The 27,243-nt window shown below is 43.6% G+C and overlaps 2 protein-coding genes across 2 annotated transcripts; both read left to right on the top strand.

The window, feature by feature from the left end:
• Nucleotides 1–4,638: 4,638 nt before the first annotated feature.
• LOC118088954 (ferritin light chain-like) lies at nt 4,639–10,958 on the top strand. The gene is made up of 3 exons (XM_035123245.3): nt 4,639–5,040; nt 8,321–8,467; nt 9,540–10,958. Exons 1-3 carry the CDS (start codon nt 4,867–4,869, stop codon nt 10,035–10,037), a joined length of 819 nt encoding a protein of 272 aa, XP_034979136.1. The 5' UTR covers nt 4,639–4,866; the 3' UTR covers nt 10,038–10,958.
• A 6,959-nt stretch (nt 10,959–17,917) lies between these two features.
• On the top strand, nt 17,918–25,159 carry MYOD1 (myogenic differentiation 1). Its single transcript, XM_035120359.3, has 3 exons — nt 17,918–18,846; nt 21,182–21,260; nt 22,120–25,159. Exons 1-3 carry the CDS (start codon nt 18,304–18,306, stop codon nt 22,383–22,385), a joined length of 888 nt encoding a protein of 295 aa, XP_034976250.3. The 5' UTR covers nt 17,918–18,303; the 3' UTR covers nt 22,386–25,159.
• Nucleotides 25,160–27,243: the final 2,084 nt, after the last annotated feature.

The following is a 27,243-nucleotide window of genomic DNA, read 5'->3' as shown; positions in this document are numbered from 1 at the left end:
AGGACTCTCCAGCCACCACAAAGGGACAGATCTGATAATATTGCAATCAAATCTTACTGGGGTAAGATGCTACCGTACATTTCTGACTGTCTTAAACATACTGTGGAGAGGAAGAATTTGCAGTAATCTGCGCCTATGGCAGGGGTGTGGCATCCTAGCCATATTTGCTCTACGCTGCAAGTGGTGTGTAGAGAAAATGAATGAATCACAGAATCATAGAACTGGGAAGGATTCTGGGAGATCTGCAATACAAGATGCAACTACTGCATCCCTGACACAGAGAGGACCATCTAGAGGACTCTGCTTCTGAAGACTCCACCTCCTGAAGCAATCCGTTCTATTGTCAGATAGCTCTTGCCATTAAGAGCTTAATGTTTACTCAAAATATGCTTTGCCTACAATTTCTTCCCATTAGTTCTAGTTTCACCCACTGGAGCAACAGAGAACAACTCCCAGATATGGAGGAAGTAGGAATTGCATGAGGAGCAGGAGTCAGCAAATGACTTCTTCTCTCATAGCAAGAAAGCACAGGCAACATAGCTGTGAAATAGGGACTTGCTGCATGACACCTCCTGGCCTACAAAGGGAATCTGGAAATTTCCCTAAGCCCCCTGTGGGCTTTCCAAAGTTACATTGCTGGGGGGTGGGTGGCAGTTGGACTGAAAATGTAGGGCACACTGAGGTTTTAAGCTGGGGGGGATCTTTGGTCCTTCAGCTGTTGTTGAACTATAACTCCCATTAGTCCCAGAGAGCATGGCTAATGGTCAGCAATGATGGGTGTTGTAGTTCAGCAATATCTGGAGGGCTACAACCAATGGATGGGGCTAGTTGGATGGCTTTGCCTGAAAAATGAATGAGAAACAGAACAGTGCTTTTAAAATGAATGTGAGAGGCAGACAGAACTCATTGTCCCTACTGCTGCTGCTGCTGATGTCCTTGTAAGCATCAGGCCTTGTGGCTCAGACCTCTCCTGCATCCTAATCCTCTAAAGGTGATGAATGCAGATGCCAGGTTCAAGCCATGGGACAGCAGAGTTGCTCCTGAAAATAGTGCAAATGCTGCTATGGTGCTTCTGTGTAGTCCATCTTGCACATTCCTGTGGTGGAAGCTGATGAGTTTTTCAGGGTGCAGTCTGAATACAGAATGAAATGGGTGGGGGAAATTCTCGACCAGGCTGTCTTTCTTCATTAGGTAGTAGAGTCCCAACTCTCCAGCCAAAATGGCGGTTTTATGCCACAACCAGAGGTTATGGCCCTCTGGCCTGCCTACTGACTCTGGAAGCAGAGATTTGCCCAGGCAGGTCTCTCTACTGCCCTTCAACAGAGAATACTGGAACAGATATTTTTAGGGAGCTGGCATAATTGACATATTCATTATTAAACTGTGACATAATGAAAAGGAGAATCAAAGGTTGTGTGCAAGCAGTAAGGGAGGGAAATGTTTTCAGCAGTAATTTAAATTGCTGTGTTATGGGCCACTTTTAGTCACTTGTAGCACATGTAGTACACCCAACTAGCCCAGTATCAACCCATTCACTTTTTTTTTAACTACAGAAAAGACATCCTAAAGTGGTTACAAATCTGGTGATTCATAAGACTTTCACACTGCCTCTGACTAAAAAGAAAAAGAAATCTCTGCACCATAAAAACTGAGCTTTGGAGAGCAGCTGCACATCTTCTCTGCCAAGTGGAGATGCGGTAACTAATCCAGAAAATGAACAGAGCAACCGTCTTGCAGGATAAAGAACTTCTTGAAAACAGGCAACAAGTTCACATGGGTGTTTGAGTAAAAGATGGAAACTATTTCTCCTCTCCGTGGATATTATTAACACCACGATCATGGCTTTATTTGCCCACGCAATTTGGCAGAGCAAAATTCCTGATGTTATTCTAATGGGGAGCTTTTTCCATACCTAAATGTGATTATCACAGGAATGGTGTGACATGGGAATGACCCGGTGTCATCTGGGCTTCAGGCTTCATCCTGACTCTGACAGAATGAAAGCAACGGGGATCGCTCGTGTGTGTCACTTGGATCCTGCCTAGGTTGGCTGTGCACAGGCATGAGGCCAGGGTGCAGGCAGCTTGGGGATCTGAGCCAGTGCAAACATTTCCTAAGAGTGATATTTAAAACATTCACTCTCAAGCATCCCAATGTGTACTGTGCTCTGCAGGCAGAAGCTTGGTGGAGTTCAAGAGTTTTGTGCCAACACAACCCTTTGAGGATTACAGCTTGGCCAGGCTGTGTGATCTTACATGTGCAACCTTAAAAGTTCTGTGGGAAACCATGGTACTCCCTCCAAATGTATTTATCAAGGGTCTTTTATTTTAATACATACAAAAACAAAAAACCACTCCAGTTAACCTGTGAATTATTGACTATTGTCTTAGACAGAGTTCCTCATATGCCTACCCTGTGCAAACATGTTAGCAAGAAACTCTTCAAAAGATGAATAACTTTAGTTTAAAATGTAAGGCACTGATGCAGAAACACACACATCCTATCACCCATCCATGTGCATTTGAATGTTCTCAAATTTCATGTGATAATTTAAGGTATTTACTCTAATAATTAGAGCATGTAATGGGATTTATGCAAATGTAATTACTGTATGAATTGATAGGGAGTAGTACTTTTTTAACAAAAAGAAATTCAATAAGCATAAGCTGGTAGAAACTCAGTGAACAGAAACTTATCACATTTGAAAGCTACCTAATCACACTTCTGGTTCGCTGGATTCTGAACATTCCTGTAGGTTTTTTTCTTTTAATAGTTGTGTTTTCTTCTCTTAATGGTTGTTTGAAAAACTGCAGATTATTACACATGATAAAGTAAATAGGTTACCACAAAACATGGATGCTCAGCTTTTTCATAATGCACCTCCCATGTGTTGCTTTTTAAAAAGCTGCCCAAATCTCAGCAAATACTGTATTCAGCATGCAGCCAAAAGCTTTAGCTTACCCTCTATCTCAGCACGGGGGCAAAGAGACAAGAAGAAAAGAGAGAGAACCAAAGTGCTAAGGGTATTTTAAAAGTTTTGTTGATTTTAATTGTTGTTTTTAATGATTATATACAAACTATATACTGCAAGTTTGCATCACCAAGATATACTTAATGGGTCTTGCCAGGGCTATTTACTTAATAAAAGAAACTGGTTTATCCACCTTAGCTGTCCTCCATGGGCCAATCTTGCAGTATATGATAAGAGGGGGGAAAGGTAGCTGGAAAATTGTAAATGACAAACAACAACAGCAACAAACAAAACAAAACGCCTTCTGCACTTCCATAATTTGGAACTGGACAAGAGACCTGCATGTGACTCACCAAGGGAACACAGGAAAGAGTGGATAGCTCTTGTGTACTTGGTGCTCTCCTCAATCAGTAACTGTAGCACTAAAGCAGAAGGGAGCTAAAGAGATAAGGAAGGTTTAGCCGAACAGCCACTGACTTGGATTGCATATGCTGAATGCATGTTTAAATAGCAGCAGTCAGCACTGTGACTGGCATAGTTTCTATATGGCTTGGAGGTAACCTTGTGACTGATCACTCTCTCAAGCCCTGCCTGAAATTGTTTGTGCTCCAAGGTCAAAGATGGACTGTAGCTCAGTGGCAGAGCATCTACTTTAAGTCACTGACTGGAAGCAACCTTAGGCGAGAAATCTGCACAGATTGTGCCTGGAGAGGCATTGGTGGGTTCTTATAACCTCTCAGGTAACTGAGGAGGAAGAAAGCGGGACTGAACTAGTGAAAAAGGTCTTGCTGCCATATATTTGGAGGTCTTTAAGTGGAGGCTTGACAGCCATATGTCAAGAATGCCTTGATGGTGTTTCCTGCTTGGCAGGGGGTTGGACTGGATGGCCCTTGTGGTCTCTTCCAACTCTATGATTCTATGATTCTCTATTTAAAAACTCAAGATTTAGTCCACTTCACACAAGGCAAGAAAATCCCTATTGTTGACCATGCAGGCATTCAGATTATCTGTTTACAAAGTGAACCCATATTACATAATGCTTGACATCTCAATGGCAAGAGAGAATGGGACTGATTTTTAGTAAAAATATGCTCAACTGAATGTAGTAAAATTCACTGCTTGAATCCGGAGTTTGTTGCTCCTCTTTCCCATTTCTCACTTCTGTAATCCAAATACAGAAATGACATCGGCTAGGGCTATTGGATCTCTATTTCCTGGAATGTGCATTCACTTTGGGGTGTACATTTTCCCCACCACTTTCTATTCTGCGATGTGTTCGGATAGCAACCTTCACGAGCGCTGCTTTCCAGCGTGAGACTGCGCAATCCTATGCAGTGTATAAAAGTATTCAAGAAAGCCTTTCGGCGAGGCGAGTTCCCAGGTTAAACGGGCACAGGACTTCAGTCTTAGAAGAGTGTGCAAAACGCCACGATATAACTTAGGAAGGGTGTGTGCGTGTGAAGTCTCGCAGCGAATGCAGGTCAACGTGCCCCTTCAAGCCCGAGAGGAGTTCTGTCACGGACCGTTAGGCACCTCCGTCCTGGCGGGAAAAGGCGTGTGGGAGCGGGCCCGCCCGCGGCCAGGTGCAGGTGTACGCCAGGTGCCAGCGACCCGCCCTGCCTCTGCCCCTGGACCCAGGCGTTGTATATATAGCCGCGAGAAGACGGGGAGCGCGCGCGCGCCTCTTCACCTTCTTCCCTTCACGAGCTGCTGCTTCCTGGTTGCTTTTTTAAAAAAACAAAAAAAAACCCACACTCGTCTCTTGTTTGATGTTCCAACTTCAGGCAGCTCCTCAGTGACGCGGCGGCCGCCCGTCGTGCCTTGGGCTGGCGGCTGGACGGAAGGCGAGGCCGGCGGTGAGGAGGCACAGCAGGCAGCAGCAGCAGGAGTGGGCCATGGCCGAGCCGAGCCCGAAAAGGCTCAAGAGCGGCCTGCCCTTGTGCGCCATCCACCGGCATGGCAGAGCTCTGGGCAAGCTGGTGAAGCAGAACTTCCCGGCCGTGGTGGAGGAAGGCCTGTGCGGAGTCACCGGCGCCCTGCTGGAGGTCTCCTACGTCTTGCAGATGCTGGTAAGGCCACCGCGCGGCGACCTGCTTGGCGCGCGAATGCAGGCCTGGGGCGAGGCACTGCGGTTCCTTCGGCGCTCCGCCAGCGTCTCTTTCCTTGCGTTTCTACATGCCTCTTTTCAGGGCCACAACGAGGGCTCGCTCTGGGTTCGCCTTTTCCCATCCTGCCTCACCTCCTCACCTCGGGCCTCTTCAATTGGGGTTCTCTCTTTCCTCATTTCTGCTCTGAGTTTAGGCCTGACTTGCACGTCCACGATAGCCAGTGCTCCCCACCCCACCCCACCCCGCCCCAGGGTGTACAGTACCTGCACTTCTGTAACAACCTCATGGTGACTACCGGCAGAAAAAAGCACATTGCTTGAGTTCTTCTTCCCATGCCTCAGCCATCAAGCAATGGATATTCTGGTATAAGATAGCCCACGTTAAAAGGGGGGGTAGGAGAGGGCCGGCCCTATGGCCAGGCTGGGTGGCGCAGGGCGCCAGGGCGCCCTCCCGTCAGGGGGGGGCGCCATGCAGCCACGCCCGGCAGCCGCGCTGTGCACTAAGCCCGCCCACCACGCAGCAGCACCCGGCAGCCACGCTGCGCCCGCCCACCCACCACGCAGCAGCACCCGGCAGCCGCACTGTGCACTAAGCCCGCCCACCATGCAGCAGCGCCCAGCAGCCAAACTGCGCCTGCCCACCCACCACGCAGCAGCACCCGGCAGTCGCGCTGCGCACTGAGCCCGCCCGCCCGCTGCGCTGGGAAACGGGGCAGGGGGGCGCCAGAGGGATCCGCCGCACCACGGCACCAGGGATGCTTAAGACGGCCCTGGCCATTTTGATGCCAGAAGTACTTTTTGTGGGCATATACTTACCTAGGTCATGTGGATGAAGGTAAATGGACCCCTGACCATTAGGTCCAGTCAAAAACGACTCTGGGGTTGTGGCGCTCATCTCGCTTTACTGGCCGAGGGAGCTGGCGTACATGTGGCCAGCATGACTAAGCCACTTCTGGCAAACCAGAGCAGTGCACGGTCATGTCATGTGGATATACCCTAGCAATTTTGATACTGCCATGAATGAGCGAGTCCGACAGTACCACACATCTTATATATTGTGGTACATTTTGCTGCTGTATGAAATTACTATATTCCTATATTCACTGTATTTACAGTGTCTAATATTTCTTTTAAGGTTGTACATGGCATATAAATAGTGTTAATAATATGCATAGAAAATAATGGTTCAGCATTTACTGCAAGCGGACACTTATAAACTGATGCAAAGCTATGGTTCAGCTGTGTTCCCCTTTGTATAACTCACTTCTGTCTGTTGCTATCTGTCATGATTTCTTTTTATATGAAGTCCTAATTTTGGACAAGTCCTGCATCTTAGGAGGCCCAGAACCAAGGAAGGAAATTTACATGCTGACTGACTCACTCTTGGATATGTGAACAGTAGTGAATCAGTTTTTAAGAGACTCAGTGCCTGTAAGTATGGGGGCAGATGTCAGGCCCTTTTCACTTGCAAAAAAAGAAAACAACCTGTTAAATGAGTCTGGTAGGCAATTGACGGTAATGAAGCTACACTGATTATACGGTAGAGTAAGAGAATCAAGGAATGAAGAGCAGGGATGGGGAAAGTGATGAAGCAAGGGAAGAAAAACTGACTCAGAACTTAGTGGTGGGAAGCTGTGACAACATCCTTCAGCTGTCACTGCATTCCTTCTAAAAAGAGAAAAGGGGAAGCTGCTGACAACACTGCCCTGATTAGATATAAGGATCACAGTTCAAGATGACAATATTCTCAGAATATGAGAACATATTTTTCCAGCAAAAACAATGAGGAAATGGGTGAATAATAGCCTTAAAGTCCCATCTTCTCTGCAGGCATAGAATGTACTTGGGCATTTGCTGGAGCTTAGTATGAATCTGGATCTGTTTCATATTGTTAATGATTTTCTTCATGTTTTAATGTGGTTAAGACCTTAGGGAGTGTTTGCTTATCTCATATATCTATCTGATTGGCCACTGTGAGAATAGGATCGTTGACTGGATGGGACATTCGTTTATTTGCCGGGCTCCTTTTATGTTCCTTTGAAGTTTGAAGGAGGGTAAACTTGGTAGGCAGTAAACTGAAGTAAACTGAACATGAAGAGTAGCAGCGATCCAAGACCTGATTCTTACATTATGAAAGTGACATCGTTTCGATTTCCCCATGATTCCATTCCACACACTGTTTTCAATAATGTAAGAATTCAGAAACCATGTGGAAAAATCAAGCTTATGTGGGAAGAACAGCAATAACACCAGGGGCCAGATCTGAAGGAGGGGTGTGTAAGAAAGCAGTAACATGACACAGGATGTAACTATGGGAGAAGAATGGCAATCATGTTGCCTGTATATCCCCCTGCATACTTTCCACTCTCCAACTACTACTCCAGAGGCAACAGCTTCTAACTTTCTGCAACAAAAGAAGGGACAAATGGTACAGCCTCTTACATTCCTTATCCTTACAAATATCTACTGTAGAAATATACTGTACAGCATCCTGATCCAACCAGAGATCTGCATGCATAAGCAGTCTTGTGTGCATGTTTTCGTTTGGATGAGCATCCTTATTCACATCATCATGTGTACTTGAGTCCTCATACACTGACTAGGTGCATATTTTGATATAAATGAAAATATGCACCTGTATCAATTCCCTCCCACCATCATCCCCCCCATTCAAGTACTTTCAGCTTTTTGAAAAACATTTCAGATGTTTCTGCATTCTGTAAAATTAACAGGGTTTACGTCTTTTTAATATAATTGTGCTAAATCAGATCCCAGTCACATTTAGCCATGAGTGAGGAGTATGTGGTTCACCCTATGTCATTGGGCTCCAACTCCCTTTATTCCCAGCCAGAATGGGCAGTGGTCAGGGATGTTGGTAATTGTTGCCCAATTACATGGGGCCTATAGTCTCCCTTATTTGGAATATTAGTAAATTTTCTGGAAAACTAATTGCCCATGACTACAACTAAAACAGGTTATATGGTCTTTTGTCCCATGTACAAGTCTTTTTTTTAAAACTAAACATACACATACCCCAGGGTACATGATTTGAAATATCCTTTCTACCCATGGCAAAAGCAAAAGTTTGTGTTTTACTTCTAAAATATATAGGTTTTCCAGAAATGTTTTTTTCTTCTGCTCCTTTTGAAGTTCAAACCTAAGTACTGTAAACATTATGCAATATTATTGTACCTTGTATGTGAACTGCAGTGGGTGTTTTGTTGTCTGTTTGAAAAATATAGGGTGAAATCTTTGATCATGCTGACATGGCTCTACCAAATGTTTCTAAATTCTTCTTGGACCACGCTAAGGAGGAGAGGGAAGAAGCAGAAGCTCTCATCCAATACCAACATGACAGGGGAGGCCTCTACTGTACCAGAGTTATCCAGGTATGTGGCAAAGTTTGTCCTCATGCCAGAGGTTTGACTTCATAAGATGTATGTCTCATGTAACAGATCAAAAGAGAACTCGCACACATATCCCTTACGGTGTGAGCTACATCTGCATTTAGCTACATCTTTTTTTCATGTTAGCCTAGAAGCATAAAGCGAGAATACATGTGTTTTTTCTGTCATGTTTCTGCATGACACCTAGTGGGTTTCATGCCTCTCACAGTGAAATGATAGGGTCAGATTTGGAGCTTAGCTCCCCCCCCCAAAAAAATACAAATTTTCTTTTTAGACACCAGTCTTATTGCATTTATTAAAGAGGGGGTGTTTTTTTAACACCACTGTAACCATGATTTGAGTTCCTCCCCCACTTCCAGAATGTGAAAGACATACTGTATGCCCATATGTTAACAGGTATAGAAGTGCTTTCACCCTGCCATCTCTTGCAATTTCAAGCAAATATGTATGAAAATTATTTTGTCTTTCTGCTCCAAGGCAGCTAATCTGGGAGACCCAGCACAATCCATATCCTTTGAAAATCTATCAAATTCCATTTGATAGGCCTATTTGTTTAATCTTATCTCTTGTGGGCATCCTTCCCTATGCAAGCGAGCAGCACCCACATGAACAGCACCATTCCATGCTTTTAGATCCCATCCTTCCTCCAGGGATCTGAGGGTAGAGTACACGGGTTCTCTTCTTTTTATTGGAGATCTGCATGGATCAATGTTACGCTCATGCAATTTTATGCAGCTTCGTAGCAGTATGGGTTGCTACAACCCATTCTAGGCTTTCATTACTTTATTGGCAATGAACATATTTTAGGGATCAATATTATCCACACCAATTATTCAAACACTTGGCTAACATATCATCATATAAAAGCTGTAATAAGCTTGGTGAGCTGCCTTGTGTGCATATATTAATTTTCTATATCTGTATCCCACAAATCTCAAAGATGTTGCTCAGAAGACAGAGGTAAGAGGATTACAGCACAAGCAAATGAAAATGTGGTGGAAACAATTGTAACGTCTACTATTTGCCATCTTTCTTCTGCTCTTTGTGATTCCAGAAACCACCCAGTGTGTTAATAAGCGGTGTGGCGGCAGCTCTGGAAGTAGCCCTAGTGCAATGGAAGATGATGGCGGGCCATTTTGAAGAGCTTTATGCTCTCAGTATCAAGAACTCAGACCCTCACACTGCAAGCACAATTAAGAAGCAATTTCTAGCACCCAAGATACAGAAGATCAAGCTGATGGGAGATCTAATTACCAATGCTCGTAGGCTTAGGAATGCCCAAGACAGCAGAGGTGACCTTGAGAACTATCTTATAGACCGTCTGCAAAAAGAACTAAAGATTGGGACCCATTCAGAAACTGACTGCAGTCTCCATGCACCATTTCAGAAATTTACAGGAGCTGCAACTGGGCGACAGCTTCTGCGAGAGGAGTACCCTCAGCCCAAGAATGGGATAAGGCCAAAATACCAAGGCCAGTGTTGCTCCCTCTCTCAGCCTCGGTGGAAGGGCTTGCGGGAAAGAGATCAAAGGCAGGAACACAAATGGCATTAGATTGGCTGGGATATGAAGTAGTGTTATGATATTCATACATCTCTAAATTGTCCCAGAATAGTTGTCTATAGGTTCACATGATTTGTGAAAACAGTCCCCACAAACAGGGTAACTGTACAGGGTAACAATGATTTGGTCATTGTTGATTTTTTTGTTCATTATACTATGTTTGAAAAAGCAGTTATTCCACCATGGACTGCAGTCCTTTCTATGAGTGCAGGAACTCCTTACCTTCATATAAAAGCTATATTAACTCTTACTCACAATATTGAGCTCTAGACAATCATGTAAAAAGGTAAAGGGACCCCTGACCATTAGGTCCAGTCGTGACCGACTCTGGGGTTGCGGCGCTCATCTCGCTTTATTAGCCGAGGAAGCCTGCGTACAGCTTCCGGGTCATGTGGCCAGCATGACTAAGCCGCTTCTGGCAAACCAGAGCAGTGCACGGAAACGCCGTTTACCTTCCCACCGGAGTGGTACCTGTTTATCTACTTGCACTTTGACGTGCTTCCGAACTGCTAGGTTGGCAGGAAGACAATCATGTATCTCTCTAGTATAGTCAGGCATTAGGCTAGCTTGAATAAGTGCATAAATGATAACCTTGTATTTTTCTACTAAGTAGTAAGGGTCTTTTATAATGCATTCCTTTAAAATAACAAGATAAATTTGATTTTAATATTTCAGTGGTTGCCTTGATAGAATTTTATTAACCTTACAGAGACTTCTATTTTAGTGTACATCCATTTTTATGCTTAAATGGTTTTTTTTTATTGCTACATAGCTTAATGTAAGCACAATAAAATTGTTTACCTTGGTGCGTTGTACTTACATTTTTAAGGTGGTATTTTAATACGAAATATTTTACTACATATTTGATATGCCTGCAATAGCAATTATAATAAAATGTTTAAAATTTAAAAATGAAATATATCTTTTGTGATTTTTTTTTCATGATCAGCCACATGTTATCTCTTTGCTGGACCAGTCCTGCCAATAGTAAGTTTGAGGGTGTCAAGCATTTGAGTGACTGCATGTGAATGGTTGCAGATATACTACCTTTGCTTTCCAGAGCAGCTGGAATGTACAGTTATGTATGAGTGCAAGGAGGGGGTCAATAGCAGACCACACTGGGACGTCTCATGTTTCAGCACTGGGGTACAAATAGGTAGTGGCAGTACAGAATCAGAATTAGGTTAAACCTAGCTAGCTTTATGACAATACATTGAACAGAAAAATATGATAATATAACTGTGACTACACTCAGCATATTTAACATAATGCTTTAGAATTGGATGAATACGTTAGTGGAAGGGTTTTTATAGTACATAACTCCCACTTTAAGCTCTGTAGAAAATAAGTTTATTTTATTCCTCAAAGAGTAACTTTTATTTTAACACCAACCAAATGAAGCAGGGGGATAGTTTTGTTGAGCTAGTTTTGTTGACCTCAATCAAACTATAATACTTAACATCAGTTGAATAAATATTTTGCATATGCTAATAATCCGTTCTGAAGTTCAACAATTATTCACAAATCCAAGTTTTAATAAAATTTCCATTCCACAATTCCAGTGTATAGCCTCAGTTCATTTGTTTTTTAAAGCAGCATGTTTTGTGGAAGGAAGCAACATGGAAAATGGGGATTTGCTTTGGATAAGTAGTGTACATCTAAGTTAGTTAGTTAGTATGACTGCTTGAAAACTGGCCTTCCAGGCTTGTAATGTCATGAAGATTACCTTGAAGTAGCAAATGCAGCGTCAACAACCATACCATCCCTTCCTTAACTGTGGAGTCATAGGCCATACTATATGGAGCAAGGAACTCTTTAGCATGGTGAGAAAGACTGTTCCAAATAATTCTTGGATGGGTTGTTCCAACATTGTAGGCCAAAACTTATTAACTCCTGTTAGCTCACAATATACAAGTGGCTGGGGCAACCCAGTCAGATGGGCAGGCACAAATTATTTCTTTGTTTTGGAGAACATCCTACTGAACTAAGTGGTACTTAGGCTGAGATTTTATTTCTGATGGCTTTCCTCAGATTATCCTTCCGACCTAAATTTGTCCTTTGCATCTTAAATAAGCAAGATGTTATTAACTTCGGAGAAACTATTCCTCACAGGCTTGCAAGATATTTCAGGCACCTCCCATATTCATTCTATTTTACTCAGTTTCCATACATAGATGAGAAATAACATCAAAATCGTGAGCCTTGAATGGTCTATGACTAAACTTCTCCATTCTAAGCACACTGAAAATCAGTGTCACGTAGTGGACGGAATGTCTGCCATAGCCTGAGGAAGCTGAGGTTCTTATCTTCTCTCCTTACAACCATGAAGCTGCTTAGGTAGTCTTAGGCCAGGGGTCAGCAAGGCTTACCGGGCATGGGCTGGATCACTCCCGCATAAAGTGTGCCAGACCGGTCCAGCACGATGCTGGAAATCGTGTCTGTGCATGTCCGAGGCACCGGAAATCGCTTCTGTGCATGCCCAGACACCGGAAATTGCACCTACGAAGAAGCAATTTCCGGCATCTGGGCATGCGCAGAAGCGATTTCCGGCGCCGCGGACAGGCGCAGACGTGATTTTCGGAGCCGTGGAAAAGAGTCCCTGCACCGCGCTGCACCGGTTTAGCGCAGTGCGCAGGGACTCACCGAGCGGGCGGCTCAGTTCAGGGGCAACTTGTGGGCCAGTTAAATGGCCTCTGTGGGCCACTTCCAGCCCATGGGCCTTAGGTTGCCTAGCCCTGCCTTAGGCTGATTACTATACCCCCCCCCAACTCACCTCTCTTACCACACAGACTTCTTGTTTGTATGAGAGAGAGAAGAGGCAAATTGTGTATATGCTGCCCTGAACTCCTTGGAGAAATAGTTGGATATGAAATAAGATAAATAAAACTACACTCTTGTTTATTTGTTAAGTTTGCTGCATTTAGTCATAGATCCATTTAGTCATATAGAGGATACGACTGCTAGTCACAATGGCCATATGCTACCTCCAGGATCAGGTAAGCATGCCTCTGATTAACAGTATTGTGAACAACAGCAGAAGAGGGTGACTCTCCTCATGTTTTGTTTGCAGTTTTCCTAGAAGCACCTTATTGGCCTCAGTAGAAAAAAAGGGATGCTGGTTTAGATAGGCCTCTGGTCCAGCAGGGCTGCCATCGAGTTCACTGGAGAATACTGCATTGGCCCACATCCACATGGTTATACAGTAGTTCAAAAGACTCTGCATCCTTTATGCCAGATATTACCATCAGACCATATTATAGCCTTCTGAATGGTACTGGAAGCTCAACTGTAACAGACCAAAAAAGACAAAAAGAAGACATTTGTTTAAAATAAAGCAAGATTTCACCTGCTAGCTACTGGATCGTTTTAGAAAGAGAGAGGGAGCATCCCCTAGTGGACTATAAGTATAAAGCAATATTGAAAGAGTGTTGGTCTGCTAAGATACCAATCTTTGTCACTTATCAAAAGGAATCCATACAAAACCTCATTCATTTTGAAGCCAACCTGAGCAGTTACTGAGCTTTTGAGTGTTGCCTTTTGTACAGACGTCAGGCAATTAATCTTGGGCTTCCATTTGAGTCTGTGTTTAGCACACACATTTCAAGTATCATGGACATGTGGTTTGTTCATTTATATCTAAAAGCTGACTGCAACATAGTTTGCAGCAACATACCACTGACTAGCTACTTCTACATATAAAAAGTGTTGACCCTTACATGTGCTATATTAGATGAAGAGAAAGAAATGGATACATCTATTTTTCTTGAGGTCACTATGGTAAAGGAGACTAATGAATATTAGTCTTTTAGTGCAGCAGCAATTGTGATTTGGAACTCCCTGCCTATTGACATTAGGCAGGCACCCTTGTTATATTGTTTTAGATGCCTGCTAAAACCTTCTTTATTTTATTTATTTATTTAATTTATATACTGCCCTATACCCAAAGGTCTCAAGGCGGTTTACAGAAAAGATCACAATATGTTAAATCAAAATAAGAACAGCAAGGCTACCCAGATGTATAACATTTTCAGATACAATTTAGCCATCTATGTTTGTTTTTTGTGTTTTATTGATGTTTATCTTATGTAAACTTCTTTTTGAACAGTTTTGTATTTTTTAGCTGTGCTTTATCAATAATTTTATTGTGTGCACTGCTTAGAATTTTATGATTAAGCAGCACATAAAGTTTTCAAAATATAAATAAAATAGTGCATCATAACCTCCTGTTTTTTCCATACATACATACCAGGGTGTTGCACACAGCATAGGTGGGACAAAATTTGCTCCCCTTTACAGCAACAGGTTTCTCCCCACTATAACTCCTTACGCTAGTTTTGATATTGGGATACACCTTGAAATAGTCCAGGAAGCCAGGTGTGGCTAACCTGTGACCTCGTCCATGTTGAAGAGGACAGCACTCAAACACCCTTCATTTCTGACCATTGCTGGCAGGGGCTGCTGGGAGTTGCAGGCCAAACAGCATCCATCCGGCCACAAGTTAGCCATCCCTGATCTAAGGGGCATAAATACCCAGCATCATGTCTTTGATGAATCCAACAGATCTGATTCCTATTTACAACTAGATTGACTCACTAGAATCAAAGACCTAGGAGAGCAACTATGGTACATATCACAACAACCTTGCTGGATACAATACACCAAGTGCCTCAGGCTGCAGTCCTACATATTGCTTACTTGGAGGTCATAGCTGCCAAGTTATCCCTTATTTTAAGGGATTTCCCTTTATGCTGAATAGGCTTCCTCGCGAGAAAAGGGAAAACTTGGCAGCTATGTTGGAGGTAAATCCAACGGAACACAATGGGACTTACCTCCCATTTAACATTTTACAGCTGATTGCCATTGCCTGTCCTTCCCACACGTCTGGAAAAGTTGCTACCCATATTTAGAGGGTCTCTGCACTCCCTTTAAATCTTCGATCCTCCCCAACGGAGCTATTGGAACCCCACTTTTTGGGAAGCAACAACAGCCCTGTATCCTCAGCTGCTAGAAACTGTTGCAACCTCAGATTGTTAGGTCTTCAAGGGATATTCACTGAAGACAGGGTTTTCATAACTGTGACTGAAAAGCTCAAGCAGGCAGCTGGAAGGGATAGCTTAGGCTGCGGGGAAGCCTGGATGGGAAAGCAGACCCTTTCTTTGGCCAGTGTGAAGAAGCGTCTCCCTGTGCATTATGAAAGCGTGCCACGCCAGTGATCAACGTGCAACAGCCGGCCTGAGGCTCCTCTACTCTTGCTATGACAAAAAAAAAAAAATCAGAATCTGTTAGCTGATTTCTGGGCAATTTGAAGTAAACCAGTTTGGGGTTTTTTCCCCTCCCAATTGTTTAACAAAGATCACAAAAAACAACAACAACACACACTTCTCCGCTTCCTCAACTTATGCTACTGGGATTTGTTGGGGCTCCACATGGGCGATTGTGTGTGTGGAGCGACTGTGAGCTCAGTTCAGTTCTGGTACTCAAACGAACCCCTGGTCTCGGAATGGTTTAAGAGTCTGCCTCTCGCACCCGGCTCTAGTTACCGGAAAACAAAATCGATTCCACAAGCCTGAAGTTTGCCGGTTCCTGGGTTCCTGTATCAGCGCCATCCAGCTCCACTTAAAACGTGTTTAATTCACGTGTCAAGTCAAGTTCAACTGGGCTAACTTCTTAGAGCTCCCAGGAACCTTCCTCACTCCACCCCAGAAAGAGCCACACTGGCTGCTTTGGGGGGGTATTTACCCCCCCCCACACACACACACAATAGTGCGATCCGATACGTGCCCAAGTAAATCCCACTGACTTTGTGGAGGCTAGCTCAGTGTGCATTGGATAGCAGCCTCAGTAGGTGTAATACTTAGGACACCGAGCTCTCCACCCCCACCCACCCAGCAAAGTAGCTAGAGAAGAAAAAGGAACGCGCTTTGGAAAAGGTCCATTTTCTCCCAGGGAGGCTTGTCCCGCCAAAGGCACGCTCGGAGCCTGAACGAAAGTTCCTACACGACTTGTTACACGACTCCATTCCCTGGCAAAAGTGCGCAATGCGATCCCAGGCTTCCTTTGGGGCATTGGAGGCTTGGTTTCCCCGTGCGCCCCCCCCCACTCCATCTGTGGCTGGGATTTTTACAGTTGTGGAACTCCTTCCTGCGCACGGGTGTGTCCCCCGCCGCCCATATCCTATTTAAACACAGAGAGAAATACTGCGCTAGCGCAAATTGGATTTTAAATGTACATCATCTCTGCCTTCGGGGGTCCAGATGTCTCCCGTCTGCGAATCCGTCACATCGGAATATTCGGAATAGAGGCGACTCAGTCACAGCGACTGCAGTGCGAAAGTTATAACTAGAATACTGACCCGCCCGCTTAGCGACCTGCTCCGCTCTTATTAGACGCCTGTCGCTGGTGTTGGCGTCGAAGCCATAGAAGCAAATAGGTGAGAGGCGATCTCCATTCTGACGGGGAGCTGGCGGGGGAGAGACGTAGAAAACTGGCGTGGCGAGGAGAAGTAGCTGGTTTCGGTCAGATATAATCAGAAATTATCTGAAGATGCCTCTTCTTTTCTCACCCCCACCTTTTCAAAATCTTGCCTGTCGTTTGTCCGAAAGGGGGATAGGTATCCTCACAATCCCACAGAAGGTAAAGCCATTAAGTGGGAACGTTTACAAGAACGCTTTCATCTTTTCTTATTTTTCTTTTAAAGAGCTGATGGGGAGGGTAACCTTGTTTATTTTGAGCCACAACACTTCTCAAATCACAGGAAATTGATATAGAAAGAAATAAAAGGCACAAACCATAGTCCCGCGGATTTCAATGCAAGGCGTTTAAAGCCTTGGTTTGATTGTTGCAAGTGAGTTTCTAAAAAGTATTTCGTTTTGGCTTTGTCGTGCTCCTACGGGAGGAAAGGCACACTCGTGCCCCTGAAGTCGTTAGCGCACATCGGTTCATGAACGGAATCGGGGACAGAAACAGATAACTCTGAGATAAACGATTTTTTTTTTTAGTGAAGCAACACGCACACACACACACAAAATATCATTAACACCTGATATTACAAATTCAGATCACCACCTCCCAACAAAGTAAAATAAAATAAAAAGCTTAGGAATGTGAAACAAAACGAAATAGTTCCATAACACGATTACTTCGATGGGAAAGTCCAGCAGAAGCGCTTTCCAAACGGTGAAAAATGTTATTTAAGTATTTAGAGGCGAAAACGATTCTCCTAGAACGTCTTCACAAACCAATCAACATAATTGCCGCGTTATTTATTTTATGATCCCTGATAACCCCCCTCTCTCACACACTCTTGTAACAGTAAGGTGTCCCCCCCCCCACACACACACCTTTCGCTATAGGCTATATTTGGATTGTACAGTATGTAACTTCTTGAACGGATGGTTCTTTGATTACTTGTGGAATGAGAGAAAACAACAGCCTGGAACAAAACCAAAAACCAAAACACAAACGATTAAACTGGCAAACATCCCCTCCTTATTATATATCTGCCTTTATGCATTTCGCAAATGACCCAAGAAGCCCGTGCAGCACTTTTTAAACGAATTAAAACCATGGCGCGATCCTTTTTCAAGAATGCCAACTGGACAAGTGGGAGCGGGAGATCTCACGTAGGAAATAAAGTTTTGCATTAAAGTGAAGCGCGTGTGTGATCCCCCCCGCCCGCCAGCCCGCTCCCCCTCGAGGCTCGCTCTCGGACGGCTGCAGTTTGACATTTGCAGCCACTTTCCCCCAGCCTTTTGCCGGACAAGGGCTTTCGCCGCCGTCCAATCCGGGCGAGGCTCCCCCTCCCCTCCCTCCTCTCCCGCCCCCTGCGAGACCCCAGCGACTGGCTCTGCGAGGCCGAGGGATAGGCCGGCAGGTGGAGCAGAGGTGGCCTCGGAGCAATGCCCACCCCCGCTTCTGGGATAAATAGAGCGGTTTGGATGGCATCCGCGACGGGCATTTCGTTTTCCCCATGGCAGGCTGAGAAGAGCAAGGGGGAAAGGGGGACCAAGAGTGAATGAAGCCCCCTTTCACAGCAAGCGAACGCCTCCCTCTGCTGTCTGACCCGGGAAAAGAAGCGCACCGACGTCTGGCTTGCTGGAGCCTTCGGGATTGAAGCCCTCTCGCCCCCTCGGGGTTCTTTAAAGCCAGGCGCTGAGCGCGAGGGTGGGCAATCCGGCGCCCTTCCTTTCCTCTCTCTCTTCCTCCCTCTCTCCCTCCGTCCAGCCTCTGTGGAGTCATTCTTCCGCCGCCTGCTCCCATGGATGTGCTAGGCCACATGGAGATCACCGACGGCTCGCTCTGCTCCTTCTCGGCCGCCGATGACTTCTACGACGACCCCTGCTTCAACACATCGGACATGCACTTCTTCGAAGACTTGGACCCCCGGCTGGTGCACGTGGGGGGCCTGCTGAAGGCCGACGAGCACGGCCACCACCACGGCCACGAGGACGAGCACATCCGCGCGCCCAGCGGGCACCACCAGGCGGGCCGCTGCCTGCTGTGGGCATGCAAGGCGTGCAAGAGGAAGACCACCAACGCCGACCGTCGCAAGGCGGCCACCATGCGAGAGAGGAGGCGGCTCAGCAAGGTCAACGAGGCCTTCGAGACACTCAAGCGCTGCACGTCCACGAACCCCAACCAGCGCCTGCCCAAAGTGGAGATCCTGCGCAACGCCATCCGCTACATCGAGAGCCTCCAGGCGCTGCTGCGCGAGCAAGAGGACGCCTACTACCCGGTGCTGGAGCACTACAGCGGCGACTCCGACGCCTCCAGCCCCCGATCCAATTGCTCCGACGGCATGGTGAGTTTCAGGTTTCCGCGCAAATGCAGGCCGTCGGGTTGGGTAGCGGGTATCTCTTAAAAGCCTGTTGGTCTTCTAAGTGTTAAAGGTCCAGGAGCTGTGCCCGAAATAGAACGGCAGTTCTAACACTTAAATTTCCTTCTGTGCCATGATCTAGGGAGGGAATGGAGGTGAGACGCTTTCTCCTTTAGACCAAAAAAGCTTTCTCCTTTTTCTTCAGCCAAACCAAGCCCAAGAATCTTATTTCTAGTGTCATGACAAAGCCCAAGTCACTACAAGCATGCCACGAGTTCTTTTCTATTACAGTCCCTCATTGGAATGTAGACCAGGAGAACTGGGGGCATCACTTCCTAGAAGGCTTAAGCTCCCCGCATCTCTTTTCAAATAAATGAAGGCTTTACTTCTATGTGCACCATCTTCTGGGAGGAAGCACCATTGAGATCAGTGGGTTAAAACACTGAGCATCCTGCTTTTATCACTAGAAGTAGAGAGAAAACTCTGATTCCCCTGGGAGAAAGGACCATCCTCTTTTAATCTTTGTGTTTTAAGAGTACAGGGGAATATTTTTTTTGTTACCCAGGAGCAGTCCTGTTTCTCCAGAGAACAGAACATCCTCTGGGTATCAACTTTGTCCAGATATTAGCCTTCTGCTGTGCCCTGGTCCCATTGGGAGGTTTCCTTGGCTGGCTGAGCCCTCCAAAAGAGGGGCTCCTCTTCTGCACAGTGTAGGAGATTTCTTCTCTTGCTCTTGGGGATTGTGGTGACATGGCTCCTCCAGTATCCTCTCAGGGAATCTGGGATACAAGGAGGAAACTTCTCTCTCTTCTGGTACTGTTAGAGTAGATAGACCTAGATAGACCTAGAGGAGTGAAAGCAATTTCTTTCTCAGGCCATAATGAACTAGTTAGGCTGCAAGCATACTTAGGAGTAAACCCAAATGAATTCCATGTAATTCTATTCTCAGCAAACAAGCACTGGATTGGGACACCTAAACCATCATTCATTTTATTCATTTAGTCATTAATTCTATGAACATAGGCTCCCGCTGGGACATACAGTTCAATGAGTAAAATAATACAATAAAAAGCAATCAGCAACATAAAACACTGCGGCACCCATGCACTTTACTGATCAAACTGTAAACCAATGAACCATAAATATTGCTCTGTCTTTTTGCTGCTACAGAATGACATCAGTACTTTTCTGAAGTTCATGTCCCCCTTGTCCTCCCAGGGCATAGTGCTCTTGCAAGGAGTACTGTAATGACTTTATGCTTGGAGAAAGAAACAATAGCCTTCTTGCTTGGTTCTGCTGTGATTTCTTGACACTTGGGAAAGAGATACTTATTCGCTTCTATGTACGGTAATAAAGTTGGGTTTTTGAGACAGTGGCTGGTAGCGAATATCGAGCTCTGATCTCATGCGGCCCTGCAGGAAAAGGGCAGTTGAAAGCAGATGCTTCTATAGCCATGGAGTACAACCATCTTTAGAGGGCAGCCATTAAAATGTTTTAGTACATAACCAGTGTTATTTACTATGCAAACCTATACAGTACATTAGTTCAATGGAACTTGCACCTGCTAATCCAGGATTTATTTTATTTCTGAGCAAATACGTGCAAGATTGCGGTTTGTTTGGGGCTATACTGTAATGGGCAAGATATTCAGCAACTGGCTATAGCTAGTGAGTGAACAAGCTTCCTCTTCTTTAAATCCCAGCATGCTGAGGTGACCGGAGCATTGGGTTTGGACATGGCAGATATAGATACAGAATAATCATCAGATTTATTGGTTCATCTCAGTCCCAGCGCATTCAAAGGGTTGTATGTAAGGGGACGTAAGATAAGTGTAGTCACACACACACACACACACACACACACCATACGAAGTCATGATAGGAATTTATACAGTCGCTGAGTTTTTCTCTTGCCAAATGTAGTAAAGAGCAAATACATGTTAGAAGTCAAAAGTCTTAAGCATAATGAGAAAACCACAAATAAAGGAAGAGGTTAAAGGCTCATTAAGTCCTTTAAGGCAGGCATGGTCAAACTTGGCCCTCCAGCTGTTTTGGGACTACAATTCCCATCATTCCTGACCACTGGTCCTGTTAGTCAGGGATGATGGGAGGTGTAGTCCCAAAACATCTGGAGGCCAAGTTTGGCCATGCCTGCGTAAGGCGACTTTTCTCCCCTTTTCATTTAAATGGCTGGATTGTTATACATGTGTTTCCTGGAGCAGACACATAAAGTGTGAATGACATGTGTGCACCCTATACACATTTGGACACCTGGTAGCCCTGATCGTATTTCTGACCTAATGTCTTGGTTTTGTTTCCAGCTGGATTACAGTGGACCCCCTTGCAGCTCCCGCAGAAGGAATAGTTATGACAGTAGCTACTATACAGAAACACTAAATGGTAAGTATCTGCCTTGTAACAAATACATTACTCTATATTATGCTCTCCAAACACAGTATACGCTCACAGACTTTGTTCTCTTTTTTTACCCATGTGTGGGCATTCTGAACCTTGTTTTTTAAAAAATTTCAGATATTATTATTACTTTTACTACTCCGATCATTATTACTATTATTATTTTGATGGATGTAACTTGTACATTACATTTTTAAATTACAGACCACAATCTTCTTCTTCTTTACATGGCAATTGGACTGAAACTTTAAAATTATTGGGTGCTTTTTTTGCCTTCTAAGGCCATTGTACAACTTACATTAATATTTATTCATTGTTGTATTTGCTTATTACTTTTTAACCTCACCTTTCCTCACAAAGGGAGCCCACAGAGCCATACATGCAATCCAACATAATAACAAAATAAAACACTAAAGCACTCATGTATAAAAACTGTAATAAAACAATGATACACATTCCAGCAAACAGAGTTTTGAAAACAGCAGCCCCAATCGCCCTTCTCAGAAGGCTTGGGGGAAAACAGTGTTTTTTTAAGCTTTTGGCAAGAAGATGCTATCTATGTGGAGGAAGTTTCTGGAAGGTCGGGGTGGGGTGTCACAGAGAAAGCAGCAACTGTGGGCAGGACAGCAAGTGAGCCCTCCCCCTTATTAATAAATAAACCTTTTAAATAACTCATTTGGCATTTAATTTCCATTGACACCTCTCAGAACTGTACGAGGCCAGTTGATTCAGATATGAATGTGTGTGTGTGTGTGTGTTTGTGTGTGTTGTCAATGGGGACCCTATGGCAAAAGAGCTTCTCCTTGGTACTGCTTCTGAGACTCCCTGATCTCCTTGTCCTCAGATTCAAAGCAAGGGAAGAGTTCGGTCATTTCCAGCCTAGATTGCTTGTCGAGCATCGTGGAGAGGATTTCGACAGACAGCGCTGCCTGTGCCAGCCTGTCCACGGTTGAAAGTGGAACCGAGGGTAGCCCCTGCTCACTCCAGGAAGGGGCTAGCCTGAGCGACCCTGGAGCCCAAATCTCCTCCCCAGCTACCTGTACCCCTCTCCCTCAGGACAATGTCAGCAGCAGCAGCAACAACAACAACCCTATCTACCAAGTGCTATAAAGCCATGGGGGACAGAAACTGCCAACAGGAGTGGATCTCAGCCGATACACTTAAGCCTGCCTTCCGAAGATCGGAAAAGACAGTACTTGTGGGTTTTTGGTTTTCCTTACCAGTTTTAATATGTATCTAATGATTCCAAGCTTGCATTACTTCAAAATACACTTATTTATTGGTTATAAACAAAAGCTATTTGTATATAGAAGAACTTTAGAATTGCATACCATGAAATGGCTAATGTTGAATCTGTGCTTTAAAAGAAGGTATCCTGAAGTTTGAGGGTCTTCTCAGATCCTATGAGGAATAATCCTGCACAAAGGTTGCTTAACTACCACTGGTTTCAGTCTGACTTGGCCTACAATCCTATGCCCACTGACATGGGGTTAGGCCCATGTAAGTAACTCAGTGGGACTTACTTCTGAGGAGGCATGAATAGGATTGCACTGTTAAGCAACCTAAGGCTGCACTCTTCTTATACACACTTGCCTGGGAGTAAGCCTCATTGGAATCAGTGGGACCTAATTCCGAGTAGACACATTACAGAATTGCAGCCTTTCTTTCTCCTCAGAAACCTAGACATCCACGTATATTATTATTATTATTTTTAAAAAGGTTGTGGACCATTTTTTAAAATACTTATTTTGTATACTTGTAAATAAGAGTTGCTTTGCAAAAAAAGAGAAAAGATTCCAACCAAACAACCCCCCAAAATTTACGTATTTAATGTTGCTTGGTTTGTCGTGCCAAACTTTAACTTTATATATTTATACAATGTGGATGCTGAGAATGTTTTCAACAGTATTCTAAATAAAGAACCTTATTTATAAAACTGCTGGAGTTATTCTGCCTTTGGTTAGGGAATTTCCTTTTTATTTTTTAGGTTTCCAGTTTTACAATTACATTATTTTCCATTCTTATACAATAATTATTTTAGACTTCCCACCCAGCATTCCATAACAGTTCTTTGTACATCTTGTTTAGTTGCATATACATTAATTCCTTCACCTTATTTCCCACATTATCATAACCTTAATATTGTCAACTGTTGGTCACAAGGTATCCATTACCTGAAATTTATACAGTGGTATCTTGGTTTACAACCATAATCCGTTCCAGAGGTCTGGTTGTAAACCAAAACAGGTTGTAACCCAAGGCGCGCTTTCGCCAGTGGAGCCTCCCCCCCCAAAATTTGTTGTAATCCCCCCAAAGGGTTGTAATCCAAAGAAAGGGACACACGCTTCGGGGTTTGATGTGGTTGTAATCCAAAATGGTTGTAATCCAAAGTGCTTGCAAACCAAGGTACCACTGTATTTGAGATCAAATTTTTGTAAATACTCCCCTAGATACTCCCACTCACTCCTCTTCTGTTTCTTATTTTAGATGTCATACTTGCAAGCTCTGCATATTCAATTAATTTATTTAACAATTGTTCTTTTCCTGGAGTCTCTCTTTGTTTAAACCAATATCTTGTGCATACTATCCTCGCAGCTGTTGTTGCATATAAAAATAAGTTGTGGGCTTTTTTGGTAACTCATTCCCAAGTACGCCTAGAAGGAATTCTTCTGATTTCTTGGGGAATGTGAGTTAAACTTTGTTACACCATTTCCCAAAATTCCTTTGCCCGGTTGCATTTCCACCATAAAGGAATGAATGCAACCTCTGCATCTACGCATTTCCAACAAAGTTTTGCACATTTTAGCCCGTTTAACCGGTGTCAAATACCATCTATACATGCAGAGAAGTTCATTGTCTGAAAATATTGAAACCACTCAGGTATCCAGTTAGATATCTCTTGCCTATCTCTTAGTTTTATATTTCCCTCTTTGTATTCAATGAGGTCTTTATACTTTCCCCCAGTCCTATCCATACTTAACCTGTTTACTGCAACTGCTTCTACCAGGGAAATCCAACCGGGAGTCTTTCTTTCTAGGATATCTTTGTGTCTCAACCAGACCTTATATAAACTTCTTCTAATCACATGATCATAAAAAACCCTTGTGAACCTTAGTTTTTTTGTACTATAGGTACATGTGCTAAATCATAAATCAGATTGGTCCCTTCTAAAACCAATATATTCACATCCTTCAGTTCTATCCATTCTTTCATCCAGCTTAGACTGGTTGCTTCATAGTAAAGTTTCAGATCTGGGAAAGCAACCCACCCCCTTTGCTTTTCATCTATTAATATTTTATTTTTATTCTTGGTTTTTTCTTTTGCCATAGGAAGTTTAATATAATATCTTTTTTCCATTTTGTAAAGCAGTTGGAGTTGGATATTACAGGTCGTGACTGAGACTAAAATATCATTTGGGGGAGGACATTAATTTTAATTACAGATATCCTGCCCAGAACATACAGGTTCAGTCACTCCCATTTTTGAAAGTCTTTTTTCATTTCAGACCACACTCTGTTATAGTTGTCTTGAAATAAGTTCAGATTTTCAGATGCAATCCAGAGTCCTAAATATTTAATTTTCTTTCCCACTTTGATTCCTAAGTCATTTCCCAATTCTTTCTTTCTTTGGTTTTTTATATTCTGAGTTAGCATTTTCTTTCTGTCTTTATTAGTATAAAGTCCTGCCAGGTTGCCAAATGTTGTAATAACTTTCAAGGTTGTTGGTAGGCTTTCCGAAGAATTCTCTACTGTTATAACTACATCGTCCGCAAAGGATTTAAATTTATATATTCTCTGTCCTATCCGTATGCCCTTTATTCTCTCTTCCTCTCTTATCTTTCTTGCAAGTACTTCCAATACCAGATTAAATAATAGTGGAGATAAGGGGCATCCTTGCCTAGTACCTTTTTAAATTTCAAATTCTGAGAATGTTTTCAACAGTATTCTAAATAAAGAACCTTATTTATAAAACTCCTGGAGTTATTCTGCCTTTGGTTAGGGAATTTCCCTGTTGCTTTCAGTACAGTGTTAGCAAATGCAATTCTCATTTAGTGAAGAATATTCACTCTCCCTATATATGAATAAAGTGAATTACAGTGCAATCTTACACCTGTCTACTTTGAAGTAAATTCAGTTGAGTTCAATGGGACTTACTCCAAGGTGTAGGAGATTGTAGATTGATTCCACCCTTCTCTGGTGGATTATATTGATGGCCATTGGCTAGGAAATCAAGGCTGCCAAGTTCTCACTGTGTGTGGCCACAGGCTATACACCAGGCATCCCCAAACTGCGGCCCTCCGGATGTTTTGGCCTACAACTCCCATGATCCCTAGCTAACAGGACCAGTGGTTGGGGAAGATGGGAATTGTAGTCCAAAACATCTGGAGGGCCAAAGTTTGGGGGTGCCTGCTATACACCATCTTCAAGATTATTCAGTCAAAAGGCAGGGTGTCATAGAATTGTAGCATTGCGTGGGATCCTTGTCCAACCCCCTGGTATGTAGGAATCCCAACAAAAGCACCCACGACAGGTGGCCATTTATTAATAAATTCATTTAAGACTTTTGATAATTCTATTCTCTAATGACATCCTGGGTAACAACCAGGCTGCATTTCAATTCATACAATGTTTTGCTAATGGCTAATCAGATGTTGCCTTCCAGATGTTGCTGGACTACAGCTCCCTTCATCCCTGGCCAATGGCATGCTTTTGCCAAATATATGCGTTTTTATTTTTATTTTGTAAACATAGGTTAGTTGGAAAACTGCATCAGAAAATTTGGATTTCAAAGGACGGTTATGTTTTCGCTTCTCATATTGTTTTGCAAATTTGATAAATTCTGATTTAAATGCCACCCGAATGGAATTTCTCGCCCATCCCTGCTTCAAAATGCAGGGCCCCTTTCACGATGTGCTGCTTTTGTGTGAGTTGGCATAAAAGTTAACACTGAGGACCTTTTGAAGCATATTGGGCTTCTTATTCACGAGCAGATCCTACACAATAGAGATGGGGTTCTTTTAAAGCTCTTCAATACTATGAGAATCTTTCCCTTTTTTGTTTTGTTTTGGGTAATTATCAAGCTCTGGAGACTTTTTCTATTGTTGTTTGTGTGTGTTCTGTGTAAATAAATATCTGTCTTTTTGTATGTAAGATAAATGTTTGAGGGTCGCCACATATTATTGTTGTTTTCTTGATTACTACTTTTTACCATAGCTACATGTAACTTTAAACACTTTAAATGTGTGAAGTATTTTTAACTCCCTCTTCAACTGAAATAGGCTCCCATAGTAGCTTACCATGATCAGGACTAAGATGGTCCCTGCCCTTAGGCTTACAATCCAAAAGGCATGACACAAAAGGAAAAGGAATTGGGAGGGAGGAGGAAAACAAGGAAACACAGGCACTCGTTCTTAGTTCAGAGTTCTTTCTTATCATTGTTAACAGGGAGGGTAAGCAACATCTCTGCAAACTCGTCTACTCTAGCCAATGGATGGTGCCAGGTTGGTATCTTCCTTGCCATGACATTATAATATATTTGTACTTTCTTACAAGGAATTGGACAGAAATTGCGGCAAAATTTTTATTCACCACTTTTGGTTGCCTTTTTTATTTTACACTAATGCTTACTGAAAGCAAGTCAAATTGCAGCATGTGAAGCTGAAGCCCTGAAACTCTCAGTCAGAATATTTGTGTTCGACAATGAACACCCTGCTCCACAAGTATTCCCGGATATTGAATTTCAACGATTTATTTTAGCAACCTAAGTTTCCACAGCCTGGTTCTAATGTTACAACAGAGACCACGCATGCATTTAACACATCCCAAAATAGGCCCATTAAAACACATACACAAGGGCTGCTTGCTTCATTTGTGACACGCACACACACTCAGAGAGAGAGAGAGAGAGAGAGAGAGAGAGAGAGAGAGAGAGAGAGAAGTATGTACAATGTCACATTTACAATGCCAGG

Source organism: Zootoca vivipara, chromosome 1 (assembly GCF_965207765.1).
Source record: "Zootoca vivipara chromosome 1, rZooViv2.hap1.1, whole genome shotgun sequence".
NCBI classification, from domain to species: domain Eukaryota; kingdom Metazoa; phylum Chordata; class Lepidosauria; order Squamata; family Lacertidae; genus Zootoca; species Zootoca vivipara.
The sequence above is the reverse complement of the archived record's forward strand: the minus strand, read 5'-3'. Positions and strand labels throughout refer to the sequence as shown.